The sequence below is a fragment of the Cavia porcellus genome, unplaced genomic scaffold (assembly GCF_034190915.1).
Source record: "Cavia porcellus strain 051 isolate PalLab524CR breed Dunkin Hartley unplaced genomic scaffold, mCavPor4.1 scaffold_5, whole genome shotgun sequence".
NCBI lineage: Eukaryota > Metazoa > Chordata > Mammalia > Rodentia > Caviidae > Cavia > Cavia porcellus.
In genome coordinates, this window is record NW_026947488.1 from 36,460,242 (window position 1) to 36,483,068 (window position 22,827).

Consider the following 22,827-nt stretch of genomic DNA (forward strand, 5'->3'; position numbering starts at 1 on the left):
ATTTTGAGTATCTCCTGTTGCTCTGTTGATTTTTTTCAGACTTCACTTCTATTTCCCCTCATGTCTTGTTTTGGGTGAAGGTGTAGTTGCCTTGCTATTTATCTTCCTGTAAAAAATGTGATCTTCCAGGAGAACATGGAGGATAGATAATAGCAGCTATGGAGGCTCTCTGAGATAGCCAGTCTAGAATCCAGGAATGGTGCATTGTGGGGAGTCCTAAGCAGTGGGTGATACTCCCTGCCGACCCAGGAACGAACTAAGCTGAGAAAAAACAGCTGGAAATGCAATCTCGGTGCTATAACCAGAACAGATAAAATCTCAGCACCGAAGCTGGAACCCGCGCCTCTGAAAACCGTGATTTGAATTTCCTGCCGCCACTGCTGCATCTGAATCGGCACAGTAGGGACAGAGATGTGAAAGCTCTGAGAGCGGGAATCGGCAAACAGAGTTGAGAGCGGGACTGGCAGGGAGCCCTGCATTGAACTGTGGTGAGTGAGAGGAACGGGGACCCTTTCATAGACTAGGAGGCTCCAACAGAGGACATTCTGGGACCAGGCAGACTAGCCAGAACAGAACGCTGCAGTGACTTTAGTCACATACTCCCCTCTCAAGTGGGATTGGTGGAGAGCCCTTGGCCTGGGTGATGCCGCGGACTAAGAACCAGTAGGCTAGCCAAAACCAGGTCCCAGCACCTGGCGCGGCACCCTAGCAGTAAAGCCTTCAGTAGATTGACCTGGAGGGGCAGGCCCAGCAGAGGCTGCCCAGGTCTGTGTCTCCCTAGTACACTGCAGTGGGCGGAAACACCTAGCCGGCGGATTCAAACAAACTGTAACACACAAAGATACTGGGCCTCCTATATATGCCTGTATGGAAGGAACAAGGAGGAGGCAACAAAAAAGGGTCCTCGGCCCACAATCCTGAGAACACTGATCCAGGAAAGGTAAATGCAAAGGAGAATGAGGACAGAAAACATGCAGTATCAGACACGGCACCAATAGACATAAAACAATATCTCCGGAGCCTCATAGATGAGTTCAAAGTGAAGTATTTAATGAAGTAAAGCAAGATATAAGTAGAATAGTTAGAGAAATGCTAAGCACACCCAAGCAAAAACAAATGGTGGAATGGAAGAACAGAAAAATAGGGGAGAATTGTTTGATGGGGAAAATAGAGAAAACATAGAATATGTGAAGCAGGTTCAAAGAGATTACCAGGAAACTAAAAACTCTATTGAAAGCTGGCATAACAGCTTGAAATAAACTAAGGATAGATTATCTGAACTGGAGGACAGATTTGTAATGTGGCAGCATGAAATGAAAAACTTCTTAAAAATAACAAGGAAACAAACAGCAATAATACAAAGGCTAGAAGATGATTAGAGGACCTGTAAGTTAAGAATTAAGAATGTAAAAGAAGTAGGGACACAAACAAATGAACTACAAAAGCTATTCACAGAAATAATCCAGGAGAATTTCCCTAATTTAGCAAAAGGTAAAGATACTCAGATGTATGAGGCATACAGGACCCCAGCCACCTACAACCCAAACAGACCTACACCCAGGCATATAATAATCAAAATTCCAGAAATCCAATATAAGAACAGAATATTAAAAGCTGTCAGAGACAAGAAACAGATCACTTACAAGGGAACACCCATCAGAATTACAGCAGACTTCTCGGCACAAACATCAAATCACAAAAAGCATGGGGGAAAATAATTCAAGCTTTGAAAGATAATAACCTCCAGCCAAGATTGATTATCCTGAACAACTGTCCCTAGAAATTCATGGAAAAATAAAGTGCTTCCAGGATAAAGAGGAACCAGGGGAATTTGCAACCATCAATTCAACTCCACAAAGAATACTGCAGGATATTCTGAAAAAGAAAAATACCAAGATTCCAGAAACAGTGGCAGAGAGGCCACAATGAATGGAGCAGAAACAGAAATGAAGAAGACAAATGGATCACTAACGACAAAAAAAGAGCTCAACAGAAATGAGGCAAAGAAGATTGGCTGGTAGGAACAGCTATTTTGGAGAAAACAAGACATCATAATAGCTAGTGCTGATTTAGTATCATCTTGCTTTAAAGTCCCATCAAGCTTTTATTCTTCTGTCTCCATAGGTCTTAACATGTTGTATCTTATTGGATTTTATTATATGTGATAATATAAGCAAAAATGTTTATAGACAAGGAGATTATACAGAAACCATTGTTCATTTTCTGTTAGTTGATTCTAAATACCCTGTAATACTGTCATTCTCTTGAATGGTTTTACATTGTTTTGATATGTTTGATGCTACAGTATACAAAGTTATACTCAAAGATTTCAAAGAAAGAGACACTATGGTAACTACTTTTATGTCAGGATATCTTGTGGTGAAACACTATTTTGCTTCAATGGTTATGTTTTGACCTGTGCTGTTTTGTTGTTATGTCCTCTTTTATCTCAATCTTCTTTTTTTGTTATTTACTTTATTTTTATCTTTTTTACTTAAGGGAAAAAATAAAAAATAGTAAGATATATTATAGTAACCCACTTTGATTTCCGATTAACTTGATTTGAACCCCTATCTTGTTTTGACTGATGCTCCTCTATTCTGTTTTGCTTGATAGTACCAAGTTCAAGAGTATAGGCAACAACTGTGGAGACAATAAGATTCATTATGATACCCATTCTGGTTTGACTGTTATCTTCTTTTGAAGTCCTGTATTGTCTCCAATGTTTTTGTTTTATTGGTTTTGTTCTACTGTTTTGTTCAATTTTATTATAACTGATGATATAGGCAATTCTTTTTAAGATAGCAAGAGGCATTATGATAACCATTGTTGATCACCTTGTATTTTGTTTTTACATTATGTATTATATCCATTCTTTTGATTTGACTGACTCTGTTTTGTTATGTCACTTTGGTTTTATTCTCTTCAAAAAAAGTAGTAAGAACTGTGGGAGTAATAAAACCCAAAATGTGTAATTGTCATTTTACAAAAGAGAGGAAAAGGAAGTGCTCTAAAGGATATAACTGCATGTATATTTAAGTGTATAAGATAGACAATGATATTACTGAGTTTTGTTGGATCATTGAACAGAACTGTTTGCAGTCTCACTGTTTGAATGTCCACTTTATATGCTTTAACTTGAACAACTATTTCTAAGATGACAATATGTAATCTATTAACCAGTGATTTCCTACTGTTTATTTTTTCTGAAATTCTGTATAACTTGTACCCTTTTTGGTATTTTTCTCCTTAAATAAATTTTTTTTAAAAGACAAAAAAATGTGATCTTTTTTGTTGTGATTTTGTGATTCTGAGTCATAGTTAAAGAGTCAACCCTGGGTTATGAAGGCATCCAATCATCCACTGCTGTGTAGCAGGCAATCCTACAGTTTAGGGCGCGGACGTTAACTTCGAGATCGTTGACCCTGCTATGCCGAAAGCTGACAGCACATCTGAATGGTTCTCACTGAGTTCCCTCACGTGGCTGCAGCTGTCAGCCAGAGCCTCAGTCATCTACAGGCCTGGCAGGACAGGAGATCCAATGACTTATTCAGTGACGAGGTGGCATTGACCAGGAGGCCTCTCTGTGTGCCTCAGTTTCCATAGCATTGCAGCAGGATTCAAAGAACAGATATCAGGCTCCACATGGACCAGCTTCCAGGGTCCTGTATGTTAAGGTTCAGACCCAAGGTGTCCCCCCAAGGCCACATGCTGGGGGCTTGGTTGCCAGCCAGCGGGCTTCTGGAAGGTGACTGTATACCAATGGCTTTGCTTTACCAGTAGGTCTACTGAAGGATTTGTAGTCTGATGGCATCATTGGTGAGTAATGGAAACCGGAGGTGGGGCCTAGCAGAAGGGAGTTACAAAAATACATCCTTGGGGACATCACCTCATCTCCAGTCCCTTCCCCTCTGACTCCTCCCCTCTCTGGTTTCAGCTGCTATTAGGTGAGCAGTGTTCTTCCAGCCCACCCTTCTGCCATAACTTTCTACCTCAGCTGGCCCTCAAAAACTGCAGAGCCAGGTGACTGTGGGCTGAGACTGCTAAAACTGAGCCAAGATAAACCTTTCCTCTTTTGCTATTCTTAGGTATTGTGTCACGATAGGAATCGAACAGTGTCACTTTTATCAGAATCCAGATCAGGCAAAGTCACTGAGGCTGGCCCAGACCCAGGCTAGGTGAGCAGCTGCCTCCGGTGACACAGAGTGGGGAAGGAGGGATTCAGCGTTTGTCCCAGAAGCTGTCCCCACATCTGCCTCTGAACACCAAACTTCCTGTCTGTCCCTTGGGAAATACATACTCATCCCTCCCCCTGAGCTGCCCAAAGCTGTCGAAAGTCTTCCCTCACCATGGCATTGGCTCTGAATTAAGGGTCTTGCCCTGCAAATCAAGTAAAAACGTAGATGTATTTTACCTTAAGACCCATTAACTAAAGAGGTGACTCTAATGTCCTGTTTTGACTGAAAGGCAGGGTAAGATCAATAAATGTTTCTGTTTTTCAAAATGGGACAACAGGGGGCTGGGGATTTAGCTCAGCGGCCTAAGTGCCTGCCTTGCAAGCAGGCAGTTGTGAGTTCGATCCCTGGTACCGATAAAAACGAAAAAGACAAAAAAAAAAAAAAAAAGGGACAACAGGCAATAGGTAAGGGCTCCACATTCTGAAATTCAGGGACCATTTTGTCAGTGTGGAGTAACATATCTTCCTGGAGCCTTAAAACAGTCTCACAGCCACACCCAAGACAATCTTTAAAAGGTCACCTACTTTGGACTGGAACACATTAGATGTGCGGCTTAATAATCTTTCAGTGTGGCAAAATATCTTCAGTTCTGCAACCCGGGAACGATCAAGGGTGGGAGTCGGGGACCTCAGACCAGTTAACGGGAGGCTGGCAGGGGCCCCGAGTCCTGAGAGGGGATGCTGAGGGGCATGGCCGAGTCATACTCTGGTGTCACAGGACTGATCCGGGTGTGGCTTTAAGCACCATATCTCTGTCATTTGAGGCTCAGGAAGACCACATGGTTATGCTGCCACAGTTACTGCACTCTTGAGCAGGCAGAGCTACATGACCAGGCCCCAGAGGGCTGGGGACAGTGAGACCCCGGGATGGGATAACCAGGGGCAAACCTAAGGAAAGCAGTAAAGGGAGTTTGGGATGGACCAGAAAAGGCCACCACAGAGAAACAGAAGGGCTAAGGAAAAGCAAGCCAGGGGCTGCCTCAGGCCACACGCAAGGGGTGCCCAACATGGAACCGGGCAGGGGGGAACCATTTCTTGGGGGGGAGGGGTGTTCCCTCTGACTGCAGTCTCTGTCCACTGTCTCCCAATTTTCCGCACACAAAGGCCCAGGCTGTCCATTCCTGTGCCGAACCAAGGACCAGGAGCCTGCGGTGTCTGTGCCCGTCCTTCTGTCCCGGGACGCGTGAGTGAGGTACACAGCCGAGGCTTAGATCTGGAAAGAAGTGCTTTATTAGCACAGAAGGCCACAGAACATGGGAAAAACTGGAAGAAAGAAATCAAGTCAGTGTCCAACCACTTACAGAACAGTCGTTCCCACTCCCTGCCATGGCAGGAAAGACACTGACTAGCGGTGCCCCGCGCCACCTTCCTTTTCAAAGCGAAGCCCAGTGGCCTCAGTGCCGGCCTGCGCCAGGGGCCTGCGGAGGCCACACCCCGTCATCCGGTGCCGACTGAGCTGAGATCGTCGCCTGAAGCCGCGCCCGCAGGCTGGGCACACACAGGGCTGCGACCCCTTGTGCGCCCGCGGGTGTGGAGCCAGGCGTGGCTTTCGGAGGGGACCCTGGCTGCGCTCACTGCGCATGCGCGCCTCCCCTTCCGTGTGCGCCCTCCTGTGCACGATGAGGGCAGCCTTACTGCCGAAGCCCAGCCCGCACAGCCGGCACGAGTACGGCTGCTCCTTCAGGTGCTTCCGCCGGTGCCGGACAAGCCCGGCCTGATGGCTGAAGCCGCGGCCGCACTCGCGGCACACGTAGGGCTTCTCCCCCGAGTGCGTCCTGCGGTGTGCCGCCAGGTTGGACTTCTGGCGGAAGCCACGGCCGCACTCCTCGCAGGCCAGGGGCTTCTCCCCAGAGTGCGTGCGCTGGTGCCGCACGAGGTTGGACTGCTGGCTGAAGCCACGCCCGCACTCCCCGCACACGACGGGCTTCTCCCCGGAGTGCGTGCTGCGGTGCCTGCTGAGGTGTGACTTGAGGCTAAAGCCGCGACCGCACACAGAGCACACGTAGGGCTTTTCGCCCGTGTGCGTCCTGCGGTGCGAGATGAGCGTGGAATTCTGGCTGAAGCCGTGCCCACACACCCCGCACACGTACGGCTTCTCCTTGGAGTGCGTGCGCTGGTGGTTGACCAGCGTGGTCCTCTGCCGGAAACAGCGGCCACACTCTGCGCACGCGTACGGCTTCTCGCCCGAGTGCGTCCGCTGGTGCGAGACGAGGTTGGACCGGTCGCTGAAGCCCAGGCCACAGTCGCCACACACGATGGTCTTCTCCTCAAGGTGCGTGCGCTGGTGCCGCACCACAGCCGACTTCTGGCTGAAGCCCTTGCCGCACTCGCGGCACACGTAGGGCTTCTCGCCCGAGTGCGTGCGTTGGTGGATGATGAGGTTGGACTTCTGGCTGAAGCCGCGCCCGCACTCCCCGCACGCATATGGCTTCTCCCCAGAGTGCGTGCGTGCGTGGATGACCAGCGTGGACTTGCGGTTGAAGCCCCGGCCACACTCGCTGCACACGATGGGCTTCTCTCCTGAGTGCGCCTTCTGGTGCCGTGCCAGGCTCTTTCGCAGGCTGAAGCCCTTCCCACACGTCCCGCACACGTATGGTTTGGCGCCTGCGTGCACACGCTGATGGCTCAGCAAGTTGCTCATCTTGCTGAAGCCCAGCCCGCACTCACTGCAGCTGACTGTCCCAAACCCTAAGACCTCGATGCCAGTCAGCAACTTGTCTGCGTGCTCAGGTGGCCCTGGCAAAGCGGTGCCAGCCTCCACCTCTACCTCCGCCCCGCAGAGGTCTCTGCCCAGCTGGCCCTGCAGAGGCCTGGAGAACATGCCCAGAGTCATCCTCTGCATCTTCCCAAAGGCAGGCCTGGGGCCCTCGTTGTTGCTACCCTTGGCCTCTGCACTCCAGGTGCGCCCCTCCAAGGCTGGCAGCTGCTTCTTCTGCTCCTCCGGATCCTCCGGGCCCAGAGCCCCTGGCAGGACAGCACTTCCTGCGCACAAGCAGGTCAGCAGCCAGGGAGGCTGGCCGCACAGCACATGCTGCACTGGGAATCTCTGAGCCGAGAAATCCGGACCACCAAAAGGACCCAGCTGAAGTTCCGGCTTTGCTTCTGCTGCAGAGAGAAAAGCCCAAGTCAGAACGAAGGCCTCTGAGGGCAGCCCAGTGATGCTGCCTACACAGGACTGAGCCTCATCCTGTGCTTCAAAAGCCTGAGCATTAGGTGAGATCTGCCCAAGACGTCTCTTCTGGCACATGTCTCCAGCTCTTGTCTGCTGTGCACTTCACACCACAGGCTACAGCACATCACAGGCAGCTTCCAGAGTGCAAATATGCAAAGGTCTGCACAATCGCCACTCTGGTTCCATCCTAACTCACAACCACACCCCAACGGAAGCCACATCCACAGCTGTTGTTTAGACTGAGACCTATCCAGACACGCGACCCATTTCCCCATGTCAGGAAGGCTCACAGTAATCATGCCGATAGGAGGGCCTTCCTGAGGAAGCTGCATAATGAGCACTCAGGTAAAGGGTGTGAGACACATGCACTGGCACAGCTCTCAGGTGACATGTGTGTGCGAGGGTGACAGTGCACAAGGCGACATAGCCTCGGCCCCTCATGTCTCAGAGAGAGAGAGGCTTCCTCCTGGTGCCCCCTGCACTTACTAAGCTGTTAACATCCACAATTATTGTAGCTCAGAAGTAGGACAGTTGGCCTGCACGTGCAAGGCCTCAGATTCAGTAACCAGCACTGTAAGGAGAGAGACAAAGATAGACAGACAGTGAGATAGAGAGGAGAGAGAAAGAAAAGGGGGTAAAGAAGAAGAGACTGAGAAACTAGGATCACTCTTATTGTATCTCCCTATTCTTTTCTAGACCAATGAATGATGAACTTATTAGAGCTGGGTAGCCATCTGTGTTCCAAAATTATTCCCTTCTAAACACTCCACCTGAGGACCGCCAGTCATCTGTGGAACCTCAGGTCCAGTCTGCCACCTGCCACCGTCCCTCCCTGCCCTGGGAGCGGTGCCCATGGCTGTTCAGGGCTCTGGCCCAGCGACTCCCTCTCTCAGCAGAGACTCAACCCTGGCTGCTGTCTTATTCTTCATAAGTTTATTCCCTAATCCAAACTGCCTGAGGTTCCAGCACTGAGAGCTGACCTGGGATTCCATCCTCTTCCCTGAGTGTTTTCTGAGGCCATCTTCAGGCTGTTTCCCTCTGGACCCAACAGAAGGGAGTGCTGCTAACACCCTGGGTCTGCTCATGCATCTCAAAGGCACTCCTGTATCTCTGTTCTGGGGACAGTGACTTTGAAAAGGGAAATAACCCGCACCCACCATGTGGGAACCAAGGCCTCCAGTACGGATACTAACTTCTATGCCCATATAGTGAGCGGCCGGCTTTTATCTGCAGGAAGCAGAACTCAGAATCACTGTGGGCCCTTAGGAGAAATGTCAACATTGATATGGAGGAACAGGAAAGCAAAATTTCAATTTTCCATAGGTCAGTCTTTTCAGACAGTTGTAAAACACTGTATGTGTATACTCTAGGACTAGTCTGAAAAACTGAACACAAAATATTACCAAATTTAATTAATTCATTTATAAACTATTATTTATTCTCTCAGACAAGGTCTCGGTATGCAGTTCAGACTGGCTTTGAATTCACAACTGTCCTGCCTCAGCCTCCTGAGTGCTGGGGTTACAGGTATGTGCCACCATGCCCAGCAGTTCATAAACTATTTTAAATCTACAGGTAATCCCATACTGACAGGCTTAAAGGCTAATAATTGAATTTAAAATTCAGGGCCATGGATTTATCTCAGTGGCAAAGCACCTGCCTAACAAGCGCAAAGTCCTGAGTTTGATCCTCAGTACCAAAAAATTAAAAATAAAATAGAATTTAGAAACTCAGGAGTCCAAATTCAAATTAAAAACTGAGGACAGAAGGTGCAGGTCAGTGTTATAGCACCTGCTTAGCACACACAAGGCTCTGGGTTCAACCCCTGCAACAAAAGTAAGTGACAGAAAATAAAAGTCAAACTCGTGGTGACTTCAATGGGCTGGTTTCTGAAGGAACTCTGTTTCACTTCAGCTAGAACTCGAAATGAGAAGTCCGACCAGCAGGTTACACAGGAGATGGACCGAGAGGCCCTCAAGCTCCCACCTGCATCAGGAACCCTAACAGCGGGTCTGCACTCTGAACTCCACTGCAGGCTCTCAGATGGCCTTTCAGTGTTTCTTCCTCGACGGGTTTTACCTTCCCTCCCTAGCTATAGCTTGTTATATTCTTGTTTATCTTTTTAATAAAGACAAGAGAAAGAAACCCATAAATGAGGGAGGACAAAAGGCTGGAGGAAGAAGTCAGGAGACACCAGGGAGCCCTCCTGTGACTGAAGATGCCAGCCAAGAAGGGGCTACACCAACCCAGGAGTCTGGAGTGGCCTCCCTTCCTGCACCCCACTCACCTGGACAGATGGCTGGTGGACATTTTCTCTTCTCTTGCCACATCTCTTGACCCTGCTCCAGCTGTGTGATGAGTTTTGGTTTAGAAAATGGAATTCCTGCTCATGTGAGAAATAAACAAGGTAAATACAGGCCCTGGAGGCCAGGTGCGGTGATGAACACCTGTAATCCCAGCTACTGAGAGGCTGAGGCAGGAGGATTGTGAGGCCAGCCTGGGCCACACAGTGAGTTCAAGGCCAGCCTCAACCACCTAGCAAGACTCTGTCTCAATAAAACAAAGAAAACAAAGCAAAAATTAGGCTCTGGGGTCATGGGCCCACTGAATAAGGACATGCCAAAGGTACAACAGGGACCTGTGCTGGGGGCAGGTAAGCTCTACCAAGTGAACCCGGCATGTCTGTGCTGGGGGAACCACCTCTGCCAGCTAAAAAAGTTAATCCAGGAAGAGAACCCCCAGCTAGGAAGAAAGCCTAGAAAAACTAGAAATTGAAGGTGTCTCTCTCACACAAACACACACATACTCACACATGCACACCCATGCACACACCTACCCATTTTCAACTCTCCATATTCAGACCTTTCTAGGGAAACAACAAAACACCTTTGCTTTTTGGTCCAACCCAGGGCCCAAGTCAGAAAGCAAGACGACAGTCCACACAGCCCAAACTTCCCAGCAGCGTGGGCTCCATTACCCAGAGACACCAGGTGGCTGTAGGTCTCCAGCATCACCTCCCTGTACAGCCTCCGCTGGGCAGGACTCAGCAGGCTCCACTCCTCCTGGGAGAAGTCCACAGCCACATCCCTGAACGCCATGTGTGCCTGGAACACAAGACACTGTGCATTCACCAGGGAGCCAGCCTGGTTGCCAGGCCCCGGGAACCTCTCTGCATCTGCTCTGGAGTGTGATACCATAGATTCCCCATCTACACCTGGCCAGTGGCATTCAAAGTCTGGCTGGGCTGCTCGGGTATTCACACAAAAAGAGCCCTGAAGTTTCAGGAACTTTACATCCAGGCAGAAGAGCTAAACACACAGAAAAAAGAAAACAATTAAGCCTAACGGATGTTCTGAATTTATGAATTTAGATCAAATAGCCTAACCCAGCGATGGCAAACCTTCTAGAGCTTTCAACACTAATAAAGAGCCAGCTGCGGCTCCCATGTCCTGGGTCCCCACCAATGGCCTGACCTAATCAACAGGAGCAAAGCATTTGGGCCATGAAGTTCTCACTATGCCACACATACAAGGTAAACGCTGCCAATCCCTCTCCAAATCCAATAGCCACAGCCTTCTTGGTTTGGGCAGGGACAGGTGGGGTACAGGGAAGCTCTTGAGTATCTCAAGACCACCCCTGCCACCAACAAGTGCCTCAGGTTTCCCACTCACGCGAGGTGGGTGGCACACTGAACTTCCTGTCATGTGCTGGATGCTCACAGGGAGCTGGGCCATTTAACCTGGAAACACATCTGTACCCATTCTCTTCCCCCTGCCTGGTGTTAACCCTTTCATCACCTTCGCACCATTTCAGAGTGGAGGGCACCCTGGGACGGGGCTACCTAACCCTTAGGCCTGGGAGCATGGCCTAAGAGAAAGGGGGAACAGAGGGAAGAGGAAAGCGGGGAGACCCTGGGTGAGATAGTGGGGAGCAGAGACGAGGGTCCAGCAAGCAAAGCATGTGGCCACTGTGGGAGGAACCTCGAGGGACAGAGCCCAGGTACTGGCTGAATTGTGACAGGAGGAGCAGCCTCTACAAGGGTATTATTTTTTACTGTGGCCAAAATACACAGAACGCAAGTTTACTCTGTTACCCTTTCTTTTTTTTTTTGTCTTTTTCATTTTTATCGGTACCGGGGATCGAACTCACGACTGCCTGCTTACAAGGCAGGTGCTTATGCCACTGAGCTAAGTCCCCAGCCCCCTCTATTACCCTTTCAAAGCCTACAGTTCCAGAAGATAAGTGCACTCATGGGGTTGCAGTGACCATCACCAATGCATCTTCTGCATTTCCCCATTGAAGGCCTGGGACCTCAGACAATAACCCCAACTCCCATCCTCCCCTTCCCCCAGCTCTGGTGGCAGTCACCTTGCTTTCATCTCTGTATGGTTGGCTCTAAGTGATTAAAATAACTGGAGCCACAGAAGGCATGTCCCTTTGTTTGGCTTATTTCCCTTACAGTTGTCACTCTAGGATTCCTCCATGCAGAAGCATACACTGAGCAGTAGTTCACTGTGTGTGTATTTATTTTGCTTATCTATTCTTTATCAATGGGCATGTTTTGTGGCCACTGTGAATAGTTCTGCCACATACACTGGTGTATAAACATTGAGTTTTTACTTTCAGTTCTTAGGAGTACACTGTATATCCAGGAATGGCCATTCGAGGTTTGGTTTTTCTCATCCTGTGATCCTGTTTTCCATATCATTTCCACTGGCAGGGTACAAGGGTTCTTCCCTCTCTACATCCTCCCCAACACGGACTGCTTTCCATTTCTCTATGCTTCACCATTTCCATTTCTCTAATGATAATGACACCGAGGATCTTTGGATCTTTTCATGTGCCTACAGTATGCCACTGGCTGGATGTTGACTGAGGTCTCCAGGTAGTATCGGGAGGCAGTGGAACATACAGCAGTCGGGCTAATGGGAAGTCTGTAGGTCACTGGGGTATGTCCCCCAGAGAGGACTGCAGGACTCCAGACTTTCTCTTTGTCCCTGGCTCATAATATAAGCAGTTTTGCTCTGCTATGTGGTAGTGTCTTAGACACATGCAAACCAATGGGACCAACTAGTCAGACAGAAAACTCTAAAACTAGCAGTGAACCTTTTTTCTTTGTAACTTATCTCAGGTATTTCAGTACAGTGATGGAAAACAGACTGACCTACTGGCCATCTGTGTACCTTATCTTCAAAAAAGGCTATTCACACTATTGTCCATTTTTAAATCTGGGGTGTTCTTTTTTTGTTGTTTATAGGCATTTTATATACTCGGGATAGTAATCCTTCATCACATATGACCTGCAAATATATTCTTTTCCTTTGACAAACAAAAGGCTTAAATTTTTTTTAAGACAGGGTGTCACTATGTAGTTCAGGTTGGCCTCAAACTTGTGGTGCTCCTCCTACCTCGGTCTCCTGAGTGCTGGAATTATAGCCATGTGCCACCATGCCTGGCCAAAGTCTTAAATGTTGATGAAGTCCAATTTATATTTTCTTTTGTTGCTCGTTGTTTTGATGTCATTTTCAGGAAATCACCAAGTACAGTCAGTTAATTTTTACTGATGGTTTTAGGCAGATTTCTACCGTCATTCCCTCAGTTTGTTGAATACATTCTTTCCCACGCTTGGTCCTCCTGCTAATTCTTTTTTGCCTATATAAGCAAGGGCTTGTCCTGTGCTACTGGTCTAGTAAGTTTCTCTTTACACCAGCACCAAATCTTGAATTATTCTTGCTTTACAGCAATTTTGAAATCAGGAACTGTGAGTCCTTCAACTTTGTTCTTTTTCATAATTAAAATATTTAAAGTTCCTTGACATTCCATATGAACTTTGGGATGAATTTTTCTGTTTCTACAAAACAGGAGTGGACTGTGGTGTAGAGTACACTGAATCTGTATTTAGCCTTGGTAGTAATGCCATTTTGACCTTCACAAGCAATCTAAAAACATGTTATGTCTTTTCATTTGTTTAGTTTCTGTCAGCAGTGTTGTGTACTTTATAAGCCTTTCATCTCCTTGGTCAACTCCTATTTTCTTCTTTTGATCCTAAAATGGAATATTTTTCTTATTTCTTTTGAGGATTATTTGTTAGTGTTCAGAGACAGAAGTGATTTTTAAGTTTTGCTATTACATATTCTGGTAGGTCTACATTTCATACCTGTTTGTGTGTACACATGTGATCTTTATGGTTTTTGATGTACAAGGTCATATCTGCAAACAGATCCCCCCCCCCGGTACTGGGGATTGAACTCATGACCTTGTGCTTGCCAGGCAGGCACTTATGCCACTGAGCTAAATCCCCAGCCCTATTTTTTTCAATTCAGTGTCTTTTCCCCACTTTCCTCACCTACTTTCTCTGATTAGAACTTCCAATTCTCTATTGATTGTAAGTTGCAAAAATGGACATCATTACTCTGTTCCTGATTTTAGAGTTTTCCGTCTTTTATGTTAGAGTATTTTAGCTGTGAGATTTTCATACGTGATCTCTACTCTGTTTAGTTTCCTTCTATTCCTAGTCTGGTGAGTATTTTTCATTGGAAGTTGAATTCTTTCAAATGCTTTTCTATATCAAGTAAGATGATCATCAGTGTTTTTATATCATCTGTTAATGTATTACCTTTGACATTCTTATGGTGAATTAATATCCTTGCATTCCAGAAATAAATCCTACTTTGTCATGGTATACAATTTTTTTCCTGTGCTGTTGAACTTGGTTAGTATTTTGGCTTTTTTTTCTTTCATCAACTGTTCATGTTTGTGGTGTCCCTGTCTGTGTTGACAGAGTAATGCTGGCCTCCTAGAATGTGCTAAGCAGGGCTCCCTCTTCAATGTTCTTAGAAAAGTTTGAAGACTGGTGTTAATTCTTTGTTAAATATCTGATAGGATTCACAGTAAAGCCACCAGTAAAGCGCTTTTCTTTGTCTAGAGAGTCCTAGTTACCAATTCAAACATGTCCTAGAATTACCCAGAATTTCTACTTCTTCATGATTCAGTCTTGATGAGTTGTGTCTAGGAATTCATCTAATTCTTCTCGGTCACCCATTTTGTTGGTGTTTAATTCACACTACTCTTATAAGTTTGTTTGTTTCAGTAGATGCAGTAGTTATTTCCTCACTTTTGTTTCTGATTTTAGTAATCTGAGTTTCCTTAGTCAATCAAGCTGAAGGTTTATGAATTTTGGGAAACCTTAGAAGAAGGTTGCTTTCTGGAGATTTTTGTTTTGTCCTGTTTTTCCAAGACAGGGTCTCACTATGTAGTCCAGGCAGGCCTTGAACCTACTATATAGCTGAGAGCAGCCTCAAACTTGTGGTGATCTCCCTGCTTCAGCTTCCCAAGTGCTGGCATTATAGATGTGTGGTACCACGCCCAGCAGATTTTTCTTTTTTAATGTAAGTACTTCAGCTAAACATGTCCCCCTAAACACTTTTACCACATACCATAAACTTTAGTATTTTCTGGTTTTGTTTTCCTTGTTCCTAATTTTCTTTGTAGTTTCTTTTTTTACCTATTAGCTAAAAGTACACTATTTAACTTACACATACTTGTGAAATTTTCAGTTTTCCTTTGATCCTGGTTTCTGACTTCATTTTGTAGTTGATACTTTCTATGCTATCTGTCTGGATTTATTGTCTTTAATTTCCTGCATGATTTTTTCCTCTTGTCTTCATTGACTTTTTTTTTTTTTTTTTTGTCTTTTTTTTTCTTTTTTATTGGTACCGGGGATCGAACTAACGACTGCCTGCTTGCAAGGCAGGCACTTATGCAGCTGAGCTAAATCCCCAGCCCCTTCATTGACTTTTTATACAACTTTTAAATTTCCTTCTTATTTCCTTGTCTATTTCTATGGCTATTTTCTTTACCACAAGATCTACGTTTAACACTCTAATACCCCTGGTGCTTAATTTGTCACCTAACACATACTTTACCCTGGCAGATGTCCCATGTGTACTTGAATGTGTGTCTTGGTTCTGCTGGTAGAATGTTCTATTGGATCTAGGTGGCTTACTGTGTTGTCCAGGTTCTTAACTCTTTACGTTGTCTTGTTCTGTCCATTATGGAGTAGGATACTGAAACCTGCAACTATTACTGTAGCACTGTTTACCTCTTCGGTTCTGTCAGTGTTGCCTCATACACGTGGCAGGTCTGTTATCATGGTGTGTATACCTTTTATGTCTTCTTGCTGTATTCAGTCTTTTTTAGTACATCATTTCTCTTACACTTTTTTTTTATACTGGGGATCGAACTCATGACCTTGTGCTTGCCAGGCAGTCTCACACGCTTTTTTGAAGTAGTAAAGTTTGTTTTTTTCTTGCATTATATAGCCATGTCACTCTCTTTGGTCATTACTTATATTAAGCATTTTATTCTTTCAAACTTTGTGTCTAGTGTTAAATCTTTCGTAGACAGTATATTACTGCATCATGTTTCTGTTTTTTTAATCTACTATACCAAACTCTGTCTTTTAATTGAAGTTTAATCAATTCACATATAAATCACTGATGAGCAGGAATTTGTTCCTGCATTTTGCTTGTTTTTTATGTGTCTTGTAGCTTTTTATTTTTATCTTGCTCTTTTTGAGACAGAGTTTCACTGTGTAGCACAGGCTGGCCTTGAACTCACAACAATCCTCCTGCCTCAGCTTCCTGAGTGCTGGGATTATAGGTGTGTGCCACTGCAACCAGATCTTGCAGCATTTTTTCTTTCATTTTCTGTATTTCTGGGTCTGCTACTCTTTACTTGATTTTCTTTTTTTAGCACAACTTTTAAATTCCTTTCTTATTTCCTTTTCTATTATTTTATGGCTGCCTTTCTGGTTATCACAAGGACTACATTTAACATCCTAAAGTTCAAAGCCTGCTGAATTTATCAGCTGCACTCTATACAGCATTCAAAAACTGTTTCTCTACAACTCTTTCTTCATCTCCAGTCACTTACCGATGTCACATCTTTCTGAACTGTGGGGTCAAAACCAAAAACTGATTACTGTTGTGTGTATGTGTTTTTTAATACAGTAGTCCCCTGAGGCACGCAGTAAACAAAGTTACAATAATCCTGGCTCATACTGCCATCTATATATTGATCTTTAACAGACAATTTTCTTTATATGGCTTCGACTAACTGGTGTCCTTTCATCTCAGCCTGAAAGACTTGTCAGAATTTCAAGCAGGGCCAGGTCTACAGGAGGAAGTTCCATCAGTGTTTGATTGTTTGAGAATGGCTGTATTTTTCCTTCAGTTTTGCCAGATATAAGGTTCTGTTTTGACGGCATTGTTTTTTCTGTTAGCACTCTGAATGTATCAACTCAGTGCTTTCCCCTCTCAAATTCTAATGAGACACCTGCTAACAGCCCCAGGAGGAGGCCCTGGACATGGGGCTGCTTTTTCTTGCTGCTTTCAAAATTCTCTTGAATGTCTCTGGTGCTTGATATTTTGATTCTAATGTATCTTGGGTAGCTTTTTCCTACTTGTACTTCTTGAATGTTTGTATTCGTGTCTTTCATCAAATCTGGGGCACTCTGGCCATTATTTCTTTAGATGACCCTGCCTCCTCCTCCTCTGTTTGCCACAGCCAGTCCACTTGGTAGTCTGCTGCAGATCCCTAATGCTCCATGCTGTTCCCTTAGCCTTTGTCTCTGTTTCTCACACCTCATTTGAGCTACTCTGTCTCCAGGCTCACTGATTCCTGCTCAAGTCTGCTTCTAAAACTAAATTCTAAGACATCCAAGGAAATGAAATGAAACCATTATGGGAACTGGAGAGCCAGAGAATAACAATAAAAAAGTGAATAAAGAAGAAAAAAAGAAGTAAAAAGGTCCAGAAAGAGGTTGGAATAGCAGGTGTACATTCTCATAATTACTATCTCTGAAAACATAAACAATGAAACAAAACAAATATTTAAAAGTATAATCTGAACTGGGTGTAGTGGTACACGCTTGCAATCCCAGCACTTGGAGGCTGAGGCAGGATTGCTGTGAGTTCAAGGCCAGTTTGAACTTCATAGTGAGACCCTGTCTCAAACAAACAAACGGTGTAATCTAAGAAAACATTTTAAAAACAGATAACCAGAACCACTATATGAAAGGTGTATGAGATTACAAATGCTGACTCCCTCGTCCACACCATCCTCTACAAGATGATCATTAGACTGAAACACGCTGACCTCCATCAGATTGTTCACAATCGTAGCTAAACTACTGTCTGTTACAGTGGGTCTATAGAAGGGTAGAGCCACAAAACAGTGTAGGAAAAGACCAGGGCTTACCCTTGATGACTGTTCAAAACAAGACAATTATACATCAATTATCCTTTACAAATATTAAAGCAAAATTATAAATAAAATACTCAGGAACACAGAAACACAGTGAGTTCAAGGCCAGCCTAACACAAGTGTGTGTCAAAACACCAAGCAAAAAAATTATTCTGGCTTAGGAGCTTCTTCAGATTGGCCTTGAGTATGCTGTCCCCAGTGGCTGGGACAGGTAACATGTACCACATATTAAGACTACGATGTACAAAGTTCACAGCGTGCATAAGAGACAGCAAGTCAGCATCGCTCTCCCCCTGCCTTCCAGCCAGCCTACTCGGATGCATGAGAGGAGCCACCTCACATGATGCAACCAAAGTGAGTCCCCAAGTGACTCCCATTGAGGGCTACAACCCAGGAGGGACGGTGGCCTGGAGCACTATGGAGGCAGCAGGGTCGGAGACAGCCAAGGTGTACAAGAAAGGTTGACTCCGAGGGTACACAATCTGAAGGAGGAAGTCACCAGGTCTCTGCTTCCCTTGAAAGAATTATCTGTGCCCCACTAGGTGCAGAAAGTCTGGGATGCCTGTGAGATGTCTAGGCAGAAATGTGGGGTGCACAGCAAGTGACCTGCATGTGCAGCTGAAGGCAGAGAGCTGGTGCCTGCAGCCTTGAGAGTCAACCCTACCATTCATATATGAGTCAGCACTTGGATCATGAATATAGCCAGAGAGCAGAAGTCTAAAAACTTGAGAAGGCCATACGAGGCACAGGAGAGAGGAAAAGCCAGCAAAAAAGGACATAAGAGGTAGGGAGACAACTAAAAACCCGGAAGCCCAGAGCAACTACGTGAGGGATATTAAAGAGAAAGTAAGCAACTCCATAAAACACTGCTGAGAACTGTGGCAGTTAGTCACAGGGAGAATACAGGTGATCATCACGAGGACTATTTCCCTGGCAGGTAGAACTGAGACCTCGTTAACAGCAAATATACATGATTCTGTCAAGTTTAGCTTTAGTGGAAGGAAGGGCAAGGAGGTCAGGATAAGGCAGAAGGGGAAGAGACAAAGGGAAGAAGGAGTCGCAGAGTATACACAGGTGGAAGGGCCAAGAGCCAATCAAACAGAAAGAGAGTCAGGAAAGAACAAGGAAAACTCAAGGCAGGAGCTACAGCTGTGAGCAAGACAGCAGAGAGGCAGGGATGGGAGACCATCACAGAGTTCCAGATACTTCCCTCTCCCCTGCTTCTGACCAGGGTTGTTCTTTCTAACTGGGGTTAAAAAGATATTTTTTTTAATTGATAAAAACTAAAATTTCAAGCATATTAAATAATATTAATGAGCAAATAATTTTGTTAGGTGTAACACTGAAATTGTGCCTCTGTTTAAACTATGTATTTGCTGTAGTAAAATTGTAGATATGTACATATATCCTTTCTGGTTTTGTTTTTTGTTTGTGTTTCAGTTTTGAAACAGGCTCTTACCATGTAGTTCAGGCTGCCTTGAACTCACTATGTAGCCCAGGCTGGCCTCAAACTCACGGTAATCTTCCTGCCTCGACCTCCCAAGTGCTGGCGTCACAGATGTACAACACCCAAGCCTGGCTGTTACATCCTTATGTGTTAGAGATGCCCACTAAAGAATCTGCAGGTGAGATGCTATAGCTGGGATGTGCAGCAAGCCGCTCAAGCAGGAAGAGTTGTGAGGGTGACAGAAAGCACAGGAAGTGAACTGGTATAATCACAGCGCCTGAGGTGCCCTGGGAATGAGCAGTCTGAGGCAATGCCGAGGACAGGAATGCCCGGCCCAGGACAGAGGGATAATGCACGGGGGCAGCATGCCTGAAGAACACTCCCTGTGAAAATATCACCCTCCAAAGGGGCCACTTTTCCTACAGGAACCAGCTGTGGCTCTGGTCCCTGACAGGACACTGCAGGAAACATGATGTCAACACTGGGAAAACTCATAGTTTAGATGCAAAAGGTAAATTGCACTCACCTGCAGCTGGGCAGCTGACAACCCAGGAAGCCTCCCTTCCCCAGCAGGCAGTCCACCCTGGGCATTCAGGGCCCACAGGAAGCAGAAGAACAAGAAAAAGCTCAGGAAAGGAACCAGAAGTCCTCAAGCTCCAATAGGGCAGCGCCTCTTCTTTCTTAAAGGCATCGGGAATGAATCTGGCATAGAACAGAAGGAAGAAATTGTGGGCTGCTTCCTAAGGCTAGGATGTGGTCAGGCTGCCCCAACAGGCTGCTATCACTGGGCATGAGGTGCTCTGCATCCTGTTACCAAAAATGAGAGGGAAGATCCACCAGGCACTGAGTAGATACCAGAGACTGAGCCGGGCATCAGACAAGACTGACCTCGTTCCATCCTTAGCGCATCCCAATGAAGCAGAAGCAGCTATCGTTTTATACATGAGAACCTTAAGGCACGATAACAGTCTCCTGGTCAGGATGACAAAGCTATCAACTGACAGACAGTAGAAATCTGGCTGTGGCGACCAAACTGGAAGGCTGTAAGGATTCTCCACGTATCCACTTGGGAGATAAACCCGTCTCTGTCATGAGGTGGTTAAGCATTCAGTCTAGGTAACAAAACTGCGGAGTTCTAGCTACTTCTAGCTGTTTGAAATTTCTCCATAATAAAGCATTTAAATAAAGTGGCATTTAAAATCCTGTGATTTTTGTGGTCAATGATTGTCGTCAGGGCCTTGAAAAATCTTGGGAGTAGGCCCCACAGCTAGACTTCCTCCTCCAAGGGCGGGAACCCAGAGGCAGCCAGAGAAAGTGAGACCCTAAGGTCGCGCCACGGCGGCCACCGAGCACCCATGGGGCCCAGGCTTGCTCCGCTAAGCTCCGCCTGCCCTCCCTGCCTGGGTGAGACGACCAGCACCCAGCCGACAAGACCTGGGACGCCAGGCCCTAGGGATGGTCCCACCCACCGTCTACGGACATCGTACTCTAAAAGCCCGGAAACTTAGCAGGAACGGCCCCTCTCCCTAAACCGCGATTTCAATTTAGTCCAACTCTGTCCCCACCCTCAAAAGCTCTGGGACAGAAGCCTAAGCCTAGCACCCACCTACCCCCCGCCTTCACGGCTGAGGATCACCCCAGACGTGTGCCGACACCCTGAAAACATTTATGCTTCAAGAGCAAGTAATTTGAGAATTAATCACCTCATGCCCAGTGACGCCCCGGTGCGTCTCCACCGCACTCCACTCCCGCCCACTCGTACCGACCTGGGCTCTTGCCACAGATCCTTCCTTTCCCAGCAGAAAACAGCATGACTGTAGCAAGGTTCCCGACTTGAAGCTCCACTCACCAGCGCCACCAAAGAACAAGCAAGGGGTCGCTCCAGCCACCAGTTGGAGATCGCGTACAACAAGGCACCGGGACTACACCTCCCAGGATGCTCAGCACAGGGCCACACCTCCCAGGATGCTCCACCCTTGTGCCGCATCTCCCAGGATGCTCGGCGCCGTCTCTGGGTAACGGACCCAGGCCAACAGCAGTGACCAGGCGCTGGGTAACGTGGCTACGTCTGCAGGAAAGTCGCCGCTGCGTATCCCCGGATTTCTCTTAAAATCGCGTTCGTCATCCAAGTGAAGCTTCTCATTCTGCCGTGACCCTCGCTCTCAACGCCTTTTCTTCCAAGACCATATTCCCTGGTGACCCCTGCAGTGACTTATACTTCCGGTGTCTGGTGCACCCCGCGGGAGCGGAAATAACGTGTCAGGGGCGCCTCTTTTGGCTTCCAAGGGCAGCCTGCCTCTGTGGCCTCTAGCTTAATTTTGTATTGGGGTGGTCGCTGGGTCTCCACCGCGTACACCAGATTACTGAGACTACGTTCTGAAACCTAGTGCCCTCTGGGGTTCCCTAAATGTTGGCTAAGAAGTCATAGGTTAGCTTCATTTTCTGGAGATAGAATCCTCAAATTTGAACCACACCTTCTAGCCGCGCCTGTTGGCCTGGTTCCGAGGATTTTTGTGCAGGATCCTAGTACGATTTGGGAGCTCAAGAAAAGCAGTTCTTGATTCCTGAGGGGGCTTTTTCTCCTGGGGAACCCACCTTCCATGGATTCACTTCATCCCTCTTCAGGAAGACCAAGGATATGGCTGCGTGGCTAGGAGATCCTGGGGGAGATGAGACTGTTGTCAGATTACTTGCTCTTGAAGGATAAATGTTTTCCCCTTCACTTAACCTGCATCATGATTCAGTTCAGTTCTGGCCCCTGATTGCCCAGTATCGTGGAGCCCATTCCTTGACAACCTTCTATGCTCCACCCATGACTCGCTCACCAAGTCACTCAACTCCTTTTGGATCTCCGAGTATGTACATACTAGACCATTTGCTATTGCCCCATTTGAGGTTCTATCCCATTTTCTTCAATATTTTTGTCAGATTTGTTAATCTCTGTTGATTCAAGTTTATTTGGTAAATTCAGTCTTTTAAATGTATTTGGTGAATTTTTTTTCTCGGGTAATATAGCCAAACTTGGTGAATTTTTAAATCTCACTTATTAGATTTTTTAGCTCTAGAATTGCCACTTGAGTTGGACATGGCGGTGCACACCTGTAATCCCAGCGTTTGGAAGACTGAGAGAGGAACATTGCTCTGAGTTTAAGGCCAACCTGAACTACATAATGGGACCCTATCTTTAAAAAAAAGAATCCTTTTTTTTTTTTTTTCAGTTTCTGCTTTTCAGCAAGGAGTTCCACCCCATTTGTTCATTTAATGTCTTTATAATAGGTGATATAAAATTGTTGCTAAGAGCCTTTAGAACATCTCAGGGTTTGGGGGGGGGGCAGTGTTGGCCTGCTTGTGTTATAGTTGAATGGGCCAAAAACAATCCAGGTTTTAGGGTATGACTAGGAAAAAACTGTGGAGCATACACCTCATCATATATAGTAAGTAGCCACAATTGTTGAAGATCACAGGATGGTAATAGAAACGGGAAGGGAAAAAAGAGGTTGAAGGAGGTAAGGCATTTGAGGGCAAAAGGAGAAGGGATGCAATGGCTCAGGCTTCTGGTATTTACAGGGTCGGACACCACTGAGCCAAGCTGCCTCCCACTGTCTTTCTCCCTGATGTCAGCCATCTAAGTTTAAACCTCGATAATCATGAGGGGCGTTTGGCTTATGGTTGAATGGAAAGAAGGGGAGTATCTCGCACAGCCTG

General features: G+C 46.2%; 1 protein-coding gene across 7 annotated transcripts; it reads right to left on the minus strand.

The window, feature by feature from the left end:
- Positions 1-5,449: 5,449 nt before the first annotated feature.
- Znf133 (zinc finger protein 133) lies at positions 5,450-21,490 on the minus strand. 7 transcript variants are annotated; one of them, XM_063248638.1, is made up of 5 exons: positions 20,889-21,490; positions 19,649-19,824; positions 10,387-10,513; positions 9,697-9,757; positions 5,450-7,339 (listed from the first exon to the last, which is right to left on the minus strand). In XM_063248638.1, the coding sequence occupies exons 4-5, from the start codon at positions 9,737-9,739 to the stop codon at positions 5,583-5,585; spliced, it is 1,800 nt and encodes a 599-aa protein (XP_063104708.1). In that variant the 5' UTR covers positions 9,740-9,757; positions 10,387-10,513; positions 19,649-19,824; positions 20,889-21,490; the 3' UTR covers positions 5,450-5,582. The 7 variants fall into 7 exon arrangements, with proteins under 7 accessions (XP_063104708.1, XP_023415862.1, XP_013015402.1 ...); XM_023560094.2 differs by having other exon boundaries at positions 9,697-9,792; XM_013159948.3 differs by having other exon boundaries at positions 5,450-7,342; positions 9,697-9,792; positions 20,972-21,489.
- Between the last annotated feature and the right edge of the window lie 1,337 nt (positions 21,491-22,827).

Excerpts from the sequence above, each read along its gene's own strand:
- Znf133 (XM_013159948.3), bottom strand. The coding sequence starts at position 10,507 with ATGGCGTTCAGGGATGTGGCTGTGGACTTCTCCCAGGAGGAGTGGAGC. Across the intron at positions 9,793-10,386 it reads CAGCCACCTGGTGTCTCTGG|GAATTCCATTTTCTAAACCA; the intron begins GTAATGGAGCCC and ends TCACATGAGCAG. Across the intron at positions 7,343-9,696 it reads TCCACCAGCCATCTGTCCAG|CAGAAGCAAAGCCGGAACTT; the intron begins GTGAGTGGGGTG and ends TTCTCTCTGCAG.